This window comes from Aulonocara stuartgranti, assembly GCF_965226115.1.
Source record: "Aulonocara stuartgranti genome assembly, chromosome: 11".
In the NCBI taxonomy this organism is placed as follows: domain Eukaryota; kingdom Metazoa; phylum Chordata; class Actinopteri; order Cichliformes; family Cichlidae; genus Aulonocara; species Aulonocara stuartgranti.
The window spans coordinates 21,549,343-21,569,180 of NC_138947.1; the positions used below are offsets into that span (position 1 = coordinate 21,549,343).

The 19,838-nt window shown below is 41.3% G+C and overlaps 2 protein-coding genes across 5 annotated transcripts in view; one reads left to right on the forward strand and one right to left on the reverse strand.

The window, feature by feature from the left end:
* Positions 1-19,838, reverse strand: part of LOC309716991 (sialic acid-binding Ig-like lectin 10) — a 155,973-nt gene that overhangs the window by 64,043 nt on the left and 72,092 nt on the right. The gene's annotated exons all lie outside the window — the stretch shown is intronic.
* The window catches only part of ptprub (protein tyrosine phosphatase receptor type Ub), a 192,438-nt gene continuing 173,473 nt past the window's right edge, over positions 874-19,838 (forward strand). For 2 of the 4 annotated variants that reach the window (XM_082551136.1, XM_082551137.1), the window contains exon 1: positions 876-1,184. In XM_082551136.1, the coding sequence (XP_082407262.1) occupies positions 1,115-1,184 (70 nt within the window). In that variant the 5' untranslated portion in view covers positions 876-1,114. Of the gene's footprint in view, positions 1,185-19,838 lie in introns of all 4 variants that reach the window. The other 2 variants (XM_082551134.1, XM_082551135.1) reach the window with 2 other exon arrangements.

Sequence of the window (19,838 nt, forward strand, 5' to 3'; positions counted from 1 at the left end):
CCATGTAGTCGCTCCATCTGTGTTTTATATTTCACTCTGCATGATACCCGATTTCTGCCGTCCATTATATCAGGTGGACTCCAACAAACACAGCCAGCTGGGGTTGGAGAGAAAATGTAGTCTCATTAAATGCAAATTCAATGCACACAACATGACAGACCACATAATTTATGGAGAGATATGCTTTGCACCTGTCATGGGTAGGCGTGAAGGCATGCTTACCTGTCTGTCTTGTGTGAGTATACGTCTTACCTCAGCTGTAAAACAGTCGCTAACATGACAAAAAAAATCTTTTTTTCCAGGATAGTTTGTGCATTACTTGATTCATTAGTCCTCAGGTTGCTGATATGATTTTAAAACATGATTTAGCATATTTAAACAGGAGTGAAATTAAAATGTTTAGTTTTAATTCTCAACTGTGTGCAGTGATGTAGCTTTAGCTGGAACAATAAGTAGGCTATTCCTCCGCCTGTAGGCATTGTTATCAGACTCCTGTACCTGTGTTTGGAGCCTCTGGCCAGGGAAGATTAGAGAGCTTCTCCTTAACATTAAATATATGAAAAGTATCTCACTGTCTGAGCCAAATCTAATCTCTGTGCCTGGACCTCTTAAAGCAGCGTGACTAACCTTTCTTTAAATCTTACAATCTACTTTTACACATGAGATAGCACTTTGAGGCAGTGAGGTCAAATAAAAGAGTCGCAAAAAAGTGATTGCCAACTAAAGGGTTCTCACAAACATACAGGTATAGAGACACACAATCTCTCACATTGTGGGGTTTTGCTTCGCCGACGTTTGAGCACCTCGGTGCCATTGATAGATCTGACCGCTTGGAGGCGCCCGGCTCATACTCTGAATCCCGCGGAGGGCGAAGTGGAGGCTGGGACTGAAAGTGGGCTTGAGAAAGAAATCTCTCCCCTGAAATGTTTACCCTGACGTCAGTTTGCAGAACTAGCTCTGCCCTGTCTGCTTCAGTGTCTCCGAAACTCCACTCAGTCAGATTTTTTTGGGGGGGGGGACTAAATGGGCTCCGCTCTGCCTGCGCTGCCGGATCGCACCAAGTAAATGAAATGATTTCTTCTGCACATTTAAAGTGGACTAAATCATCTACACGATGAACACCTGCGCCTTTCTCTTAATTTTGACTGTTCAGATCTACGCCGATGGCATCGAGGGGCCAACAGGTAAGGCACACGTTCATCTCGATCTCGTGGACACGTTTGGGAAGTTTTACCATGCGGATGAAAGTCCACTGAAAGAAAAAGCGGAGCGAATCTGGTGGAGGTGCCAACTTTTGTGCTCCTGTTCCTCCAAAACACGCTGCTGCGTTTATCTGCGCCTTTCTGCCCCTTTCCACGACTTACCGTGGGACGATGTCCTCCCAGCAGAAGCTACGAGCAATAACTTTTATAAACTGAAGCTTCAAGTTTCCAAGGTTAATAAAAGGAAGAAAAAAAACAAAGGTTGGTGGTTAGGATGACTGCGAATGGGTGCTCTGGGTCGGGGGGGAAAAAGCTTCCATTTCCCTAAACAGCACAGCCCTTTTGCGCTGCGCCGCTTCTGCTTTCTGTTATCGCCCAAGCCCCATTTAAAGGCGCCAGGTAGCCTGAACGGTGTCTGCGATCCAAAGTTAGACATCAGTTCATTTCCTTAAAAACGAAAAATAAAATCAGAGATCCCCGCAGAGCATGTGTGCACGAGTCTCTCATATCCCCACAGCCTTGACCCAATCCTTGATGACATCCAGACCCCCCCGTCAAAAACCAAAACCACACCGGCGTCGGTTTAAACAGGGGGAGTCGGAGACTCTTTAAAAAGTTTGAATGTGACACTGCTGTGATTACTGGTTAATTGTCGCGTGCACTCTGGGATTAGATGAGTCTTTCTCACAGATGCCACATTTTTATCTCAAGGTGGTGAGATGCTCCTGTTTCTCCTTGGACGAGGTGGGCTGTCTGGCTGCAGAAAGCTCACCAAGCGGCTCTTAATTTCAAAACTGACACGTTACAAAAAAGAGAACATTTTAGAGGCTGATTTTATTGTTGGAAGAAGTCTATTCGTCTATTGCCAGGCTGGATTGGGAGACTGAGGATTTTTTTCTCACATGAATAGGATGCAGTGTCTGACTTTTTCCTCTAGTTTATTCTTGAGATTGGATTATACCTTATAAATGAAATCTTTAGAAAAGAAATGGGGAAAAAAACTGCCTCATTTGAAAGGTGGAAGGAGAAAGAAAAAAAGCAATGAGAATAAATGTCATATTAAGGAATTAAACATTTATTCAGATACAGGTATAAACTCAGGTGTTCTGGATTAATTTTTTTTTTCTCAGTGCCTGAAACGGCTTGGGCCTGTTTGAATTAATGCACACACATGCATATGCACATTGTGCATTAAACCTAATAAGGCTAATAAGGCGTTAACATGGATATCATTTACACGGCAGACTGTATAAATATGCACCACAGCGCTTGTCACCTGCGGAAGGAAATTGGCTTGATGTTTTCCATTATTACTTTTGCCAGGATTTGCATTTCTTTCTTGCCCTGCTTAGTGGTTCACGAGACAAGGGAGAAGCCACTGATGCTCTGTGTAAGTGAAAGAAGCAGCAGCAACAAAAACAGCACTAAAAAAAATAAAAAACCTCCCCCCCAACAAACCAAGCATAATATGTTTTGTGGAGAGCTGAATGGAGCACATCATTAAGAGGAATGGGCTGAGACATATGAAGGATTAAATCACACACAGGTAATTAAAAGAGCTGAATGGAACAGCAACGCTTCACTACGCAACGCTGTGTGAGGGAGTCTGTCAACAAAAATGTACATGCTGTCGTTCCTTTTTCTTTTTTTTTTAAAGTTTGTTAACTGGAGTGTTGCAAGTCCTTGACGTCTTCCACCTTCCCATTAGCTGCTAATAGGTAACAGTTTAGTTGCCAGTTTTTGCAGCTTCTCTTCTACGTGACTGATGCCACTCCTCCTCCTCCTCTCCCCTGGCTTGACTTCCCCTCATGGCTCCTCCACCTACCTGAATCCTGTGGGAGGCGAAGTTAGGGAGCACGCATAAATGCAGCTTTGAATCTCACAATCTTTAGAGAGTCTCTTTTGCTGTGATTGGGCGAGGACCACGTCTTTAGAACAATTAGGGCTCACTTCTCTTTTCATTTTCTTGCCCCTTTCACCTCTTCCGATCCATATCTTTCAAGCCATAACCCTTTCTTGCTTGTGCTTTGGGTCAATGCAGGCCGTCAAGTGAAATGATTATTATCTCTATCTGCTGCACTGGACTCACTGCAGTGTGTGTGATTAAAAATAAAGAAAAGCACGGCATTTGCATCAAATTCGCATAAAGAGCCCGTCATGTAGACGGTCGACGTTCCAGTTGTACAGCTATATGAGCGCGTTTCCTCCATCCTATGGAGCTCAAACTGCCACTTTCACTCCCCTGTTGTCTCTTAAGGGAATAGAACGAATGTTCACTTACCATCTGTCTCCTCTATTAGCACTGAATGTTGTCAACTGAGTGGTGTAATTATCCCGCGTCTCATGACTCATTTCCCAGTTTGATCTAAAGTTAAGGCAGAATATCCTTTTTTTTGCTTATTTCCCTGAATAAGCTAACGCTTAGATCAAGATGAAAAGGGCCGCGGAGCCCAGACTGTCTAGCTTAAGCATGGCATGGGATGAATAACACCTCGGGGCCTCGGGTTTACACTGCATAAACAAAAGCACCGATCCTGGGATGTGTAATATGGAAACACCTGCACTTAGAAGCATAGAGGGGATGGAGCTGCAATGATAATCAGATCGTCTTTTACATAATTTTAAGAAAAAAAAACAGTAATGTAACTTAATCATGCATCATAGTAAGCTGACTAACTAAAAAGTTAACACACACCTATACAAGCATTAGCAGATGTATTGATACATGTACCAAACAGACAACAATAAAACGGTATAGATGTGGCTAAAATAATTCAGTCGCTATATTATTTCAAAAGAAGTGTTCCCAGGCTATTTAAATGTTTATGCTGTGCCAATTTGACTATTTTCTTTATTGCAAAAGGTTATTATTGTAGCATTATTCATCTCCCGGCGCCTATTTGTAGCTGTTACATATTGGTTCTTGAGAGTCCATTAGACGTGCTCACTGTAATAAGCTTCTGACTGAATGGCGAGGAAAAAAAAGACCCTCTGATGCATTTGTGAATTATTGCTGGAGAAAGAAAAAAAAATACCCATCATGTAGAAAATGTTGCCTCGCACCACAGAATTGCAGTAAATCCACCAAGTGGAAGTGTTCCCTGCAGGAGCCAGGCCACCATCTGCGGATGGAATACGAACGGGCAGTAAGGATTGGGCCTAAATCAGACTCCTGAAATGACTGGTTGATTTCCATCTTTGTGGGATCAGGGGCAGTAATTCAGAGAGCAGATGGAAAACTTTGCAACTGTGAGGGAAGGGATTGAAGCGGGAGGACGGTGGGGAAAGAATTTCAGAGAGGGAGAAGATGAGAGCGACAGAGGGATTCATTCAGATAGATTGTTGGGGTGTTTTGTTTTTCTGCTGAGGCCACAGCAGGACATTTGCAAAGCTCGTGCATGCCGGCCATTCTGCCTTCGGCTTGCACGTGTGCGTGTGTCTGATTAAACAGGCTGCTTATGAGAGAAGCCCTCTGCTCTCCAGCCTGTCTCTCCTGTTTCTCATCTATTGTAATGTGGGGCTACGTGGAAGAGAGCCAGGCCACGATCTGCTTACTCATCTCACAAGGCTGGAAGATGAAACGTATCCATCTACCGTGTGTACTCAAGGAGCTCTGCTTCATGCCAAGTGCCATGATTGGTACGCCTCATCAGTGAAGGCATGTGTCCGGTCTGGGGCCTGCTCCGTCTTCATCTGGGCTAATCTCTCATGTCTTTCCCATGCATCTTCCCCATCTCGGTGCTCTGCTGAGTGTGCAGGCATTTATTAGTCTTCTCCTATGCCAGGCTGCGGCTCACGCACATCTTGTGATTGTTGTGCTTAATTAATCCTGCTAAGCGTTTTTCCTGTTCTCTTTTTAATTATCACATGCTAGTGTTCTGTTTCTAAATCAGTCCCAACTTAGTTTTTTTCTCTCCCCTGTCTGTTGAAGAGCTCTGTGAGTTGTGGCCTACTCAGGCAGAGGATTGTTTGCTCTTCAGAAAGGTCAAGCACTGGTTGGGAGTCATGTTTTAGAGGCAGAGAAAGAGCAGGTCGTTGTCTTTGAGAACAGGGCAAAGCCCAAAGGCAGGTTTGCTTCCGCTGTGCGCGCGTGTGTGTGTGTCTCCTGTGCCATTTAGCCTTGCCTTTCTCTGTGTGCCCTCACTGCTTTGTATCTGGTCTCGCCGGCCAGCACAAAGTGCTGAAAGGAACCACTGGGAGGGAAACCTGGCAGATTGGAGATAATTATACATGACACTTATTATCCTGTCGAGGTCTCTTATTGTAAGTGTATTATGAAGGGGCCAGGAATCAGGCCACGGGAGTCCTGAGAAACAACAAGTGGGAAATCCAAAAACAGATTTTCTCCTTTAGAAAAGAATAAACGACCGTGAAACGTAAAGCAACGAGACACTAGAGAAATTAGCATGGCATCTGCTCTCCAGATCATATTTGTATTCAATACTTGCGCGCTGCTATTCTACAGCAAACGTATGAAAAAGAGGCCATGAACTGTTGAGGTGCTCACATCAAGCAGGAATGGGAAACCTTTTCCTTTCTTGCCTTCTTGCTTGCAGAGTGTTGTTAAAAGAAGAGGTGATGCAACACAGAGGTAAACATGCCCCTGTCCAGACTTTCTTTTGGAGCACGTTGCTGGCATCAAATTGAAAATGTACAGCTGATAGTCATGTGCCACTTGCTGTGTACACTTAAATGTAGGGTTTAAATGATTAGCAGATCCTCGCATTCTGTTTTTATTTACACCGCACTACATTTTAGACATTTTTTTAAATAATTGAGTTGCACGTTTGGCCGAAGGCTTGGCTTCTTGTGGATTTCTGAGCTGTGATCGCTGAGGCTCTTCAAATTCAATTTAAATGTATTCTAGTTCTTTGCATAGATTCATAGCCCGCTCATTCTTTTTTTTTTTAATTTGAAAACCGCACTCTGTGACGTACGCTATGAATGTTTTAGCATATTGATGAAAATTGCATGTGTATGTGTGGTCCCCTGTCATTTTCATATGTGTGCATGTTAACATCACCTCCGTCTCTGCTTGTAAGACCACGAAATCACACGCTGAAGCTTTGACATGCAGCAGGGTCCTGTGTTGCTGAGTGACTGAACTTGCCATGACACTGATGCTAGCATGGGCTTGAGCTGCTGCCACGGTGAGCTCTTCGGGGTTACTGTGACACCTTCCAACACCCTGGAAGAGATGCCAAGAGTTGAGAGATTTACAGTCAGTCGCCTGCCTCGGCCTGTCTCTTCCTTTCCACTCTACAGCCGGAGTGCGGGTCTCTTTGCTCCCTCTGCCAGTTGTTATTAATGTGGTATTGATCTTTCAAACTCTGGGAAGTCCATTTTACTTAAATTTGATCAAAGTGGCATAGCGCCAGTGGCCTGCAAGTTTGATGTAGGAGTGGGAATTAGCTGGTCAGTCAGCGAGGACCTGCATTACGTAAGTACCTACAAAGAGCGGAGTAATGTTAGCCGTATGCGTAGCATACAAGAAAGAGGTAAAAGCCGAAATGCTTTTAAACAGGAAATAGTGAGCTTTTGTTTCACAGGGAAGCTGCATACTGGATCATAAAGGGAAGCTATAAAATATGTAGTCGATGTACTGGTCTGAATTAAAATAGCTGACATGCTCATTATCACTTAAAAGCACATGTTTCACTTGAGTAACGGACATGGAATATTATCATTGAACACAGATTGGCAAGAGTTTATAGCCTGAATAAGAAAAGTGAATAGCTCGAGTGCATGCACATGCAGGTGTGTAATTAGCCGACAAGGAAATAACCAGGGCTCTGAGTTTGCAGCCGTTTCAGTCCCAGTGTTTTCCTCCCCAAGGCAGTGCCTTCCCAACTGCAGAAATTGGGTCTGCAAGACTGATGCTGCAAGTGCCGCTCCTTATCCCCCTGCCCAGAGAAAAGAAAGCCTCCTGAGCAGTTTAAAATTAGCCCGCTGGCCGTGTTTCAGTTCTTTACCTTTCTCTGTGTCAACAAAATTTCCTGCCAGAATCTTCAGGCCCTCTGAGTTGGTGTATGCGGTGTGTAACAAATGCTGCTGGAATCAAAGTTCAGAATTAGGACGGGATTGTGGAGTCGAGATCTGACCTATTGTTCGGCTTCTTTTTTAGTCCTTTGCATATGAAACAGTCAGCGAAATATGAGCCCCTGACACTCCTCTAAAAGTCAAAACACTCTCTTCAGGACATTTTTCTCCCTGTAATAGATGCAGAATTTAGTTGCCTTTGTGCCATGAGACCTGCTCTCAAGGGGAGGCAGGGAAGTGGTATTTCTGGTTTGACCAGTTCCTTCCAGCAAAGAAATATCCTCACGCAGACCCAGGGATGAACCTGAACACTTATCACCCTGATGCATCCCACACTTATTAGACTGACAATCTTTCATATAAACTTTATTAGCACAGTGGAAATTGAAGAGCGTTAAAGTGTAACAGAGCGTGGATAATGTCTACTGTGCTGATTTAAAAGAGCGCAGCATTCAAGGCTCGCCCTGCATGAAATCTATAACTAAAACTGAGATCTTTTAAAAAAAGGCAATAACTTCTCAGTTATAGCTTCTGCATTACATGATTGAAGATTCCCTGCAGCACAGTCTCATGGCACGGGGTGACACTCAGCTGTGACAGCTGCCACTGCTGGTGGGTTATGGGTAGGTCATGGCAGCTGCGGTAGTACAGGTGCCAGCTGGCAGGAAGTCACTTAGCGGAGGGATTTTGAACCTGTTGATGTCATATAACAAGTTTACAGTACTTTTGATTTGATTTTGATTTATTGATTTATTGATTAGCATTCAAATATCTCAGTGAAGACAGAATAAAGATTACCACAAAGCAAGAAAGCACGAGACAAGGCTAATCAAAAGGTATTGGCTGAAGCATTTACTTATTACGCCAACCCTTTTAACAAAAGATCTTTTTGCATGCAGCTCCTGTACACAGGGCTCCAAGCAAAGAATAAAACAAAGCAAAAACAAACAAACAAACAAACAAACAAACAAACAAACAAACAAACAAACAAACAAACAAAAAAACCCAAAAAAACCCTTCCACCTTAGATAAGTAACTACATCAAAGCAAAAAATCAAGAGTTTCAGTATTATTATTTTTGCTCTTTTCATTCTTGATTTATATATTTTTCTAATACTCTATTTTTAAACATGTTTTTAAACAAGGAAAATGAACCACACCTTTTTAAATCACTGTCATAACTATTCCACAGGTTAACTCCTCTAACAGAAACACATCTCTGCTTTATATTTGTCCTTATCTTGTTTTGTTTTTTTAAAGAAATCTGTTCCCCTTAAGTCATATTGACTCTCTCTGACTTTGAACAGCTTCTGAGTACTGCGGCAAAGCAAGTTATTTTGTGCTTTATACATTATCTGTGCCATTTTATATTCAACTAAATCATAAAATTTCAGGGTATTCAGATTAATAAACAAAATGTTAGTTGGTTCTATATAGTTTGATTGGTTTATAATTCTTATAGCTCTTTTTTGTAATTTGAAAATAGGAAGAGTGTTCGTTTTATATGCATTACCCCATATCTCCAGACAATAAGTCATATATGGAAGCAACAGAGTACAATAAAGTGTGTTTAATGATTTTTTTGTTCAGGACATGCTTTGTTTTATAGAGAATAGCAATGGTTTTTGACATTTTTGTTTTCACGTGGTTTATATGAGACTTCCATCTCAGCTTATCATCAATCATCACTCCAAGAAATTTATTTTCGTACACTCTTTCAATTTCAATTCCATTAACCCTGATTTTAGACACATTTTTCATTTGTCTAATGCCAAAAATAATCAATTTTGTTTTCTTTATATTTAACGATAACTTATTTACATCAAACCAGTTTTTTAATATATTTAACTCCTTTTCCGCTGTAGTCAGAAGCTGTTCTAGGTTTTTACCTGAGCAATACAGAGTGGTATCATCAGCAAACAATACACATTTTAACAGTTTGGAAACACTACATATGTCATTTATATATAATATGAATAATTTAGGGCCCAGCACAGAGCTCTTGATTTAAGATACAATTAACATGTGATGATGTTGACTAACCAACCAATTCTGGGGCTTAAAATACTGATATTTTTTCAAAGTTGCTGACATATAAATAAGATCTAGTTTAGTGCTGAATCAGTATTAGATGATGAGACATTCGTAGTATGATTGTCCTGTGACGTGTATATATATTTCTAAAAAAAGAAACAGCTATTAAAAATAGTTCTAATAGGCCTAAAAAAGTACTACGCCTTTTAGGAGTATTAAAAATATTAGTGGAATTGCACAACAAAGTCACAATAAAATGAATGAACTATACTCAAAGTATCCCCCTCCAACATGTTTTTATCAGTCATTTTAAATGGCTCCATATAGATCCATCTAGTGACCTTAAAGAAGAGGTCAGAGGTCAAATGTAACATGATATTTTAAGTCTTTATACACTACTTTATATATTTTGAGCGTACACATCGCACCACAGAATCATAGTTTCTAAGGTTTTTTTGTCAATTTTTGACCAACAAATAATTAAGTTTACCTTGAAGATCTTGGTGGGTGTAAGCCAAATTGTAATGGTTTGTTAACACGACGTTACCCTCCACCCCCTACACAGTTTTATATTCTGATCACTCAAAAATGTTTACGCTATCTTATTCACAGACAGAATGACACACATGCAAACGCTAAAGCACAACTTGGGGGAAGGTAACGAAAACGAAACGCGGTGGTAAACAAAGTGAATTTGTTGAAACAGGTGATTTGTCATAGATGCTAGGGGGAACCTCCACCTGTTTAACTTTCCTGCAAAGGTAGCTGTGAAAGCAGAGCCAGTGGCAGCTTGTCTAGTAAGCTAGTCTCCTATCGGGCTCCTGTCAAAGACCAGAGGTTTATCCACAATGCACATGTGCAAACAACCAGACAAAGCTGCTGCTCCCTTAAGCTCAAGACATGGTTAATGTGACACAAACATACCCATGATAAATGACACGTGTGTGTGTGCGCGTGATGTCCACCTTCTAGTCTTTTCTCTTTAAAGGCCTCACTGTGTTATAAACTAATTCAATAATTATAAGCCATAGGTAATCTTTCAGAGCTTTAAAGATATCTCAGCAGCCAGAACCAAAACAAAACTGGACTTTATTTTGGTTCTTGCTCGAGGAGTTTGTGCAGCTACACAGCAGCCATGGTAAGAAGTATGAGCAGGAGTGCAGGAGCAGTCATTTTGGAGGTGGCAAGACTTTACAGCACACAGGAGGCTCTGGAAAGATGGCACCTCATCCTCCTCTGAGGACTCTCAGGTTGACATGGAGGAGGCTTCAGAGGTGGAAACAGACCAGCTGGAGTCCAACTCTAAATCATCTGATTGGAGGGTGGGTGGAGAAGAGACGGTTGAAGCAGTGAAAGGATGGACTTCTCAACGTTTTGGTCATCCCCATATTTTTGTCTTCCACATAGAGTGCAAGGCTCTGCTACGTCCCAGCAGCCAGAGGTTTGATCCCAGTGGAATCACAGAGGAACTGCATACTCATGTAGAGATGTGCATTTTGTGTTTACAGGCCAAATAATAAATCAATTCAAATCTGCAGGGTGCTGCTCCCAACCTGTCTCATCAGCAAATATAAGGGCAGTGTGACTTTTGCATGGACAGAAAGAGAAGAGCTGGCAGCACCATGTAGGAGCATGCATGTAGCTCCACCTCAGCTAGAGTCCCTCTTCTTTAAAGGGTCAAAATCTAAAAACTATAATTAATATTTGATATTTATAGTTCATACTGAAGTAGTTTTTTTTTTTTAAATGAGCCATTTAAAGTGGAAATATAATATTTATACAGCAGTTTTTGTCCTTGGGCTGAAAAGAGTCTGGATTAAGGGATAATTTCATTTTTTATTGTGCTTAGTTAGGTTTTGAGAACCAAAACTATTGGGTTAGTGTTAAGGACAAAGAAAAAACCTGCTTTGGTTCAAATACTCTCTGTCCTAACATTAACCCTGCACACAGAGAAATGAGTTAACTGTACACAGTGCACTGACCTGTGACCGAGCCTTTATAGGCTGGAGTGAGAAAAAATGTTAAGGGTTCTTTTTGAGGAGTTTAAATTAAATAACTATTAGAAATTCTAGTTGAAGTGAAAATACACCCAAACTGGGGTTGGATGGTTTTATCACTAATGTGGCTGTTGCTTGCAGTTTCATCATAGGTCCATGTGAGGAACGTTGCACGCTACTCCTCCAGATTCGTAATTTTTCTTATTTTTGTAGAGTTCATGCAGTCCTCGTTCTCCTCTGGACTGCGGGTGTGAGTACCAGTTTCAGTTTTGAATTTAAACAAATGCAGTGAGTCTGCAGAATATGGCAACGTGCTGTGATACGCTAGCAGATGTGTCGGCTTCTAACCGCTCGATGGGTTGAAAAGCTTTTGTCAAGTGGTGTTAGTAAAGAGAGTTTGGGAACTCGGCCAGCCTTGAAAGCTTTGTTCTGACTTAGGTGTTGAAGTGAGACAGAGCAAAAGCAGAGGGTATTGATTTCTCAAACACAGCTTGTCACAGTCAGCCTATTGTCTTCTTCCTCTTGAAACTCTCCTTTCGATCCTACATGACCTCCCGTCACAATACTTCTCACTTTGACACGCCGCTTTTTCAGCAGTTGCTCAAGGGATTGTGACAACCCAAATATATATATGTATAAGTCTTTTGCACCTTATCTGATAGGCTTCTATAGTTTCATGAGCAAGTTCAGGATTTGCCTCTCTACCATTTTCCGTGTGGCCTGATCTGCAGTGTGCACATTCAAACCATTCATTAGCAGCCAATTCATAGAAAACATTATCTATTATTCATTTTCTGTGGCAGGATGGTATAATTGCCCAAAGGCAAAAACATGATCTGTATTTGCTATCCAGTGCATTAAGACAGCATGCGAGTCACTTCTTCAAGGACACTAATGAAGAGAGAGAGAGAGAGCTCCTGACCAAGAAAATATTTGCCCTTTATCCTCAGTTTGCGGTGCTCCTATTGTGTTGCTCAGAAATAGGTGCAAGATTAATGTCTGCACAGTGCTTTGATGTTTAGGTCTTTTTATGCAGACATATAAAAAAGCTGGTCATCTTCTTACCTGAATTCCAAGTAGGGTAGCCCTGGCAAACGTGCCCTCAGGGCTCTCAGGACCGCTGCAGAGGGCCTTCCAGGGTCCTCCCGGGCAAGTGATTTCTTAGCTGCCCGATGTTCCTGAGACACGGCTCATCGAGTGGTTTGAAAAGCCTTTGTTTGTACCTGTGCTTGCTGTCTGACTTGTGTGCCAACTGACATGAGGCGGGCAGTGGGAAGGTAATTGCCCCATGAGAAGAGGAACTTATTGATAGGCTGAAGTGGGCAATGGCATGACAGTGCCATTCTGTACACTTGATATCTGCAGAAATGCTTGTCTGTCATACAGTAGAAGAATTGAATTTCCTGTTGTTCTTTTTTTTTTAGAATAGAGGGTGCCATTAGAAGTAACGTGGAAGAGTCACTGAATCAAATTGGAGATTTATATAACATTATGCTATAGTTTATAGATTGCTATTATATAATATTTGAGTTTCTAAAATATACTTCAATGGTAGAAAACGACTGACTGCATCCCTGTGAAGTGAGCTGCTGCAAAGGCGCCGACTCACAGGGCCCGTGCATGCCCTGTGGATCCAGAATTCAGCGCTTTTATTGTTGGTTTTGGCATTTTGATATGAATGGCAGACGTCTAGCGAAGGACCTGGAAGGGCTAATATGGATGGAATGCTTTCATGGTATTTTCAAATAGCCTGGACCTACCGCAGCCAAAGGCAGAGCACCGTTTGCGTGTCTCACATTAGCACAAAAGCCAAAAAAATATGCAAGAATGCCCAGTGAGCCCACGGGGTGTCGTTAACAAAGAGCTTAATTCTAAACCACAAACAGAAGATTGTAATTATTGCTTGGCCCTTCAGTGTGTGGCTGTTTGCATGCGCGCTGGCCACGTGTGTGTTTTGCGTATGTGGCAGAGCCAGAGTGGTGATTGTTCCCACCTGATTATATTTAAATATTTGCTGAACTCCTTTGGCCATTTTGAACTTCCATAAATCACAGCCTTGTGGATTATTATGGCGCTTTTGTTTGTTTTATTCTTCCACGGAGTGAAAATGCTAATGAAAAAAATTAGCATACCGTTCTTAGGACACACTGTTGTGATGATAAATGCATTGCACAGCAAAGATCAAAAAGCCAGGCTTTGCTATAGGAACGGGCTTTGTAGCCATTCTGTGTTTATAGAGTAGCCGGAGTGCACAGTGTGTCAGAGACCTCAGAGCAGGTCGGCCCTGGCCTTTGTCTGTTCGGACAGCCAGGGTAATTAAGAATCAGCTTAGTTCGGGATTATTGCTAGAAGCAGGCTGATCACAGGAGACAGGAGAAAAAGCATTAGGAGAATAGTGGTTAATATGGGTATTACCCTTCTTAGCACTGCTATCATGTGACAGTGAGACGACTGACAAAGGAACCCTGTTGATACTGAGATCCCTTGCCCTGCGCTAATAGGCTTTACTGCAGATTGCTTTGTTTACCCACAGTGTGCAGCACTCCACCTTCCCGCTTTATCTTTCTTCTATGCCCATTCAAACTTTATAGAATTTGTCTCAACCTAATTAGAAAATGGTAATGTTTTGCTGTACACCTCCCTGAGGTATTTAAGCAATGTTCCGATGTGTTTGCCTAACACCAGCGCCTCTAAAACGGAAGATGCATGACTGTTTGTCTCTCTCTCACACACATAAACACAGTTTTTGAGATATTTTTGTGGAATGTAATTAATGTTCTCATTAACAGTGTGAGCAAGCTGTAAGGCGGGACTAAAAGTCTGATACCACTGGGTCCTGGCCCTCCTCTGCTTTATGAAACATGGCTGCTGAAATGGATAGCCTGCGTCTGGCATGTGAAACAAAGAGTGGTATGACAGCCACTTTGTTGTTAGTCCAGCTTTTTATTGTGCAGAGGTAACCCAATGCCTGTAGCCTCTGCACCACCTCCATAAGTGAAGCCATTTGTTGCCCTTTAGAAAGGATATGGAAGCAGGCCAGTGTGAATAATAACAATGTAGAGGGAAGATTTATCCAAACACGAAAAGGTTACATCAAATGAACCACCTAATTTATCGCATTACTCTTATTTACAATGAACTTTGCTGGTATCAGCTGCTTGCGCATTAGAAAACATTGCTGCAGGTGCATAGCTGGCAGAATTATCAGTGCATGACATGACACAACAATGCTTTGTTTTGATCTTATTGAGAAGGGAGCAGGGAATTGTTTTCCACAGTCTTTAAGAGCTAATCCCATCAGAGGGACTGCACAGCATGGAGGCCTAACTGAGATAGTGCTGCCAGAACAAGAGGGAGACAGGAATGTGTTTGTCTGGCTAACATGGCACAAGCAAAGGAAGAAAACTCCTCCCAAACAACTTGACTTCTTAATTCCTCTTCCTGAGTCACGACTAGGGCAAATGTCTCATTCTGTGAGCTGTATGGGTCAATAAAAACAGGAGACAACTTTAGATTTGGATTCGGCAGCAGCTTTTGTAGATGCATTGGTGAACTTTCAATATAGCAGATGAATTAACTAGGTTTTACCTCTAGAGCAAGGTTTCTCACTTCACTGGTTGTCTGCTGGCTTGGTTGGGCACATGTACCCCTGGGGGAACAGGCTCATTCAGTGCCGAGGCCATGGAACTGAGGATTTATCCCAGTCCAGTGAGTCCCTGTGGCGCCACAAGCTCCTGTTGAAGGATTTAAGATTGGTCTGTACGTCTGTCTTTTTACCACAGATAGAAAAGAATTTTTTTTCTCCCAAGTTGTAATAAAATGTGTCTGGTTGATACATTCTGTTTGAACTTTATAAAAGGAGAAGTGTGGGTGAAGGGCTAAGAAAGATTGAAGGGGAGTTTTATTGAGTTTTTCATAAGTTCGAACAGTATTGAATGTTCTTACCTAACAGCTGCACAAAACGTGTCTAGAAACATCTGTAGTAGTTTCTGCTAAAAGAAAGATGTAGGAGCTATACATAAAGGCTTATTGAGGGTTAAGTAAAGGTTTATTAGGGTTGTAGTCAACCAAAGAAAATCTTGGATGACAGAAATCTTACTTATCTTCTACTGGTCATGTGAGGTGACGAGTTCCCAAAATCTGTCTTTAGTCTGTGGAGCGCACGTAAATAGACATGAAACTCTAGTATTTGCAGCAGATGAAATCATTTTAAACCTTTAATTTTAAAGGGGAATCTATTGTACGTTTAGATTGGCTTAATTGTAGCTCCAGCTAGATAAATGCTAGAACTGGCAACTGGACAAGGGTACCATTATAAACCCACTACGAAAGGATGACTGATTTATCAGCCAATATTGGTTATCTACCATTTATTGGTATCAACATTTACTAAAGTAGAGATGAGAGAAACACCCTTCAATAGTTCTAAGTGTTGACGTTTTATATAGGTTTTTTATAGTCTACTTCCATGTTACCATTTGGTGCTTGGAACGCCACAAACACACCTACTAGCTGAACGTTTAATACAAAATTTTAGGGAAATCTGTTGTTGTTTCATGGTATTGTAACAGTTGCTACTGTGGCTGTTGTAATACAGTGTATCACCACATGGTGGCGCCTCTCATTCCCCTTTTTAAAAAAATTCTTCTTCGTTATATCTCTGTAATAGATTCCTCCACGTGTATGTGGACTAGTGTCCTCTCCAGTAACGTGCCGTAAAGCTGGGAGTTTTATTTTTGATATGTAAAATAAATAAGTACTTGTGGAAAGTTACAAGTTGTTGCTCATTGCTGTCCACCTGCACACCTCCGTGGCTGGCTTTATCTCCACCGCACGTTACAGTACGCTGGGCCATATTACACCTTTCACGGTAATACTGGTAAAATGTTAGGCAATGATAAGAAAATGAAATATCGCTATAGAATATGGGTAAAACGCGCTGCACGCCTTATGACAAAAGTAGCAAACGGTGGGGGGAACTAACTAATGAACTAAACTAATATAAACAGCTGCTTGTTTAAGTGAAAATAAATTGATGGGTATTTTTTTGCACTAATAAAGTTGTGGAGTTTTTGTCTCACCATCGTCAATTATAATTGACGATATAGTTATATTGTTATTGCAAATTTTCAAATATATATTGTGATAAATATTTTTTGGCCATATTGCCCTGCCCATTGACCGATATATTGGAACGTCAGATTTTTGGATTGCGAAATATCCGTGTTGGTATGGGTCTTAAAAACCCTATATTGGTTGGGCTGTATATTAGAGCCATCATACTGAAATATACCATGTCTAATATGTTAACAATCGAAACAATGTGAATTTTAGCAGATAGTTTTAGCACAGACAAATTCGTTTAGTGTTTCTGAGGATTTGACTTGTTGTAGTTGAGCTTTGATATGTAAAGTTTAAACTGGCCTTTTTGATCATTTGTTTTAACGAAGGGCGGTCCCAGTGAGAACTTCTTTGACATGCCACCAATTAGTCTGGAGTCGCGTCTGAGTAGAAGTTCAGAAAATGAAAACATTAGTTAAACTCCCACAACATGGACTCCAGTCCTCAGTTGTGAAAACATAAGGGTTTCTTTCACAGCGACTCTGTTTCTACTGCTGCCAAAAATAATAATCAAAAAAGGATCAGAGGCTATTGATGTAGCGCTTTTCTTTTATGAAAGTGACACCGGTGGCTGCAAGACGAACGAGCTTGGAGAATTTAGTCAAATAGAGACCGTATTGACCAGACCGGCCCTGATGTTTACATGTTCTTATTGATCCAGTTATAATAATTTGGCCGGTTATTATCTTGAACTTGTTTGATTTTAATAAGTTGCGAGGAAATGAAAAGACAGAGCTCCACATGCTCACCAACGTAGTCAACAGAGGGAAGCCATGTTAAGTATTCTTCACAAAAATAAACCAACAAGCAACATTAAGGCTAAAGGTTTCACATGGCTCGCATAGCTCGTTTCAGTGAGCGTAGGTTACCGCTTCGTGCTTAAAGCTGGCATCTGTTTGTTTTACTGGGAGACTTCTATTGTAAAGCAGCTGCCGAAAGTGGTGAGTCTGAATTACTGGAAGACATACATGGAAAACATCTGCTTTCTCACAGCTGGTGCCTGCTGCTCTTTTGCTGCGGCCATGTTTAGTCACAGCGATTCAATGTGCTTCTTTTTTTAGGGATGCCTTGGTCATAAACATTTATATATAGGCTTTTAATATAAATACAACTAATAAATTGATAGCGTCTTGATTGCTTTCCATTTGGCTGTGGTAACGTGATGTGAAAATTCCTGTAAAACTGTCACGAGTCTCAAATAATCCCTAAACTTGGGCTGGTTCTGCAATGCTCGTAACAAACTGAACATGAAGTAAAACTAGATTTCACTGAGCTTTCTAAAAGACATATCCTCGGATCAGTCACATCTCTTGCGGTGCCAAGGTGCTTTTCTGTTCTTGATTTCGCTTCTTTCTCTCATCATTCCCTCTGCATTTCTCACAAGGCTCTGTGTTTTCTCTCCATCTTTGCCCTTGTCGTCTCAGCCTTAGGGCTTCTCGGGGATCCACAGTACGCTCAGTGTTTCTGGGAAGGGTTCAGTATTCTAGGCAGAGTGAACGTGAGCTCAAAGCAGACCCGTCTTTATGTGTGTGTGTGTGTCTATGTGTGTGTGTGTGTGTCTGCCTGTCTCCCCAGGCACTCATTAAGCTGGTGTGTGAAGGTGTGTGTTTCCGGAGGCTGTTGGGAGAAACATGCGTGCATGTCGAGGTTAAAAGACCCCCGACAGAGACATAATTTCCTATCCTGGGGTGATGGGAGAAGGTAACTTCATTAGCCAGTCCCCGCTATGCAGATTAACTTGATTATACTAACCAAGTCTTGATGGCGACAGTGGCGCAGAGTAAAATTGTCACACCTAGAACTAAAATCTGTGCATGTTTTTTTTAATAGGATTAGCTGTGTATGCATCTGTGTGCATGAGCTTGCATCTCTGGATGCCATGAAGGGAGGCAGGGAAGGAGGGGCGGTTAATGCACCTGGGTCATGTGGTTGCTCTGTAATTTAAAAAAGTGAATCATCCTCAGGTAATGAGCAGGTGCCTGTTTAAAAAGCTCCTTTCAGTAATTTGGCTGATGTCAGGCCTGTGGTAATGGCTGCCTCTGTGTGTTTTAAGACTTTAGATGCTCATTGGTTGTTTTTGTCATTCTGTACCGCCTACTTTTTTGTTCCATTGGTTTTAAAAACATATCTTATGTAGCTAATATGTCCAAACATTTGCAGTCATGCAAGGCGTGCCCTTTTGTTACCCGGAGGGCAAACAGCATTAACCTCTTTTAACCTGAATTGATCCGCAGCACTTCTTACATTCACTCGCTTCATTAGTTGATGAGACTGGTGCTGGTTTACATATACAGTGCTGTGAAAAGTATTTGCCCTCTTCTTGATTTCATATTTTTTGCACATTTGTCACAGCTAAATGTTTCAGATTATCACACAAATATTGATATAAGACAAAGGTGAGTGAATACTAAGTTTCGTTTTTAAATGATGATTTCCTTTGTTGAGGGAAAAACGCAGCCCTGTGTAAAAGTAATTCCGTACCACTTGTTAAATCATAACCTAAACATATTTTTTGCAGAACTGGCTTTATTTTCAATAATCACATGTGAGCCTGATCAGGAACACCCATGAATAGTACCTGTCTGACAAAGTGTAGGCTAAAAGATCTCAAAAACCAACACATCATGCCAAGAAACCCAGGAACAGCTGGGAAGTAATTGACATCTATTAGTCTTCAAAGGGTTACAAAGCCATTTTTAAGGTTTTGGGACTCCAGCAACAGTGAGAGCCATTAAACACTAGTGGAGAAAACTTGAAACAAAATGGTTAACCTTCCCAGGAGTGCTGGCCTACCAGAAATACTCCAAGAGCACATTGACGACTCATCCAGGAGGTCACTGAAGAACTCCAAACAACATCTACAGAACTGAGGGCCTCTCTTAAATCAGTTAAGGTCAGAGTTTATGATTCAACAATGAGAAAGAGACTTGAATAAAATTGTCATCCATGGGAGAGTCCAAGACAAAAACCACTCTTGATTAAAAAAGAACAAAAAGGCTCGTCTCATATTTGCCAGAAAACATCTTGATCCCCAAGACTTTTGGGAATATATTCTATGGACTGACGAGACAAAAGTTTGATCCCTGTTACATTTGGAGGAAAGCAGTAAATCTGATTGGTGCTTTGGCATGACCTTTAAAGGGTTTGAAGAGTATGAAGGTCCTGTTTATGTGCCTAGATTTAAACAATTCTGCAAAGAAGAGCAGCCTAGAACTCTTCCCCAGTAATGTGAAAGACTCATCGTCAGTTATTGCAAACACCTGATTGCAGCTCTTGCTGCTAGTGGTGATAAATCAAGTTATTAGATTTGGGTGACCCCATTCCTTTAATAAATAAAATCATCATTTAAAAACTGCATTTTGTATTTTCTCTGATTATCTAATATTAAAATTTGTTTGATTTGAAACATAGACGTCTTACATATATGCAAAAATATTTTCACCTT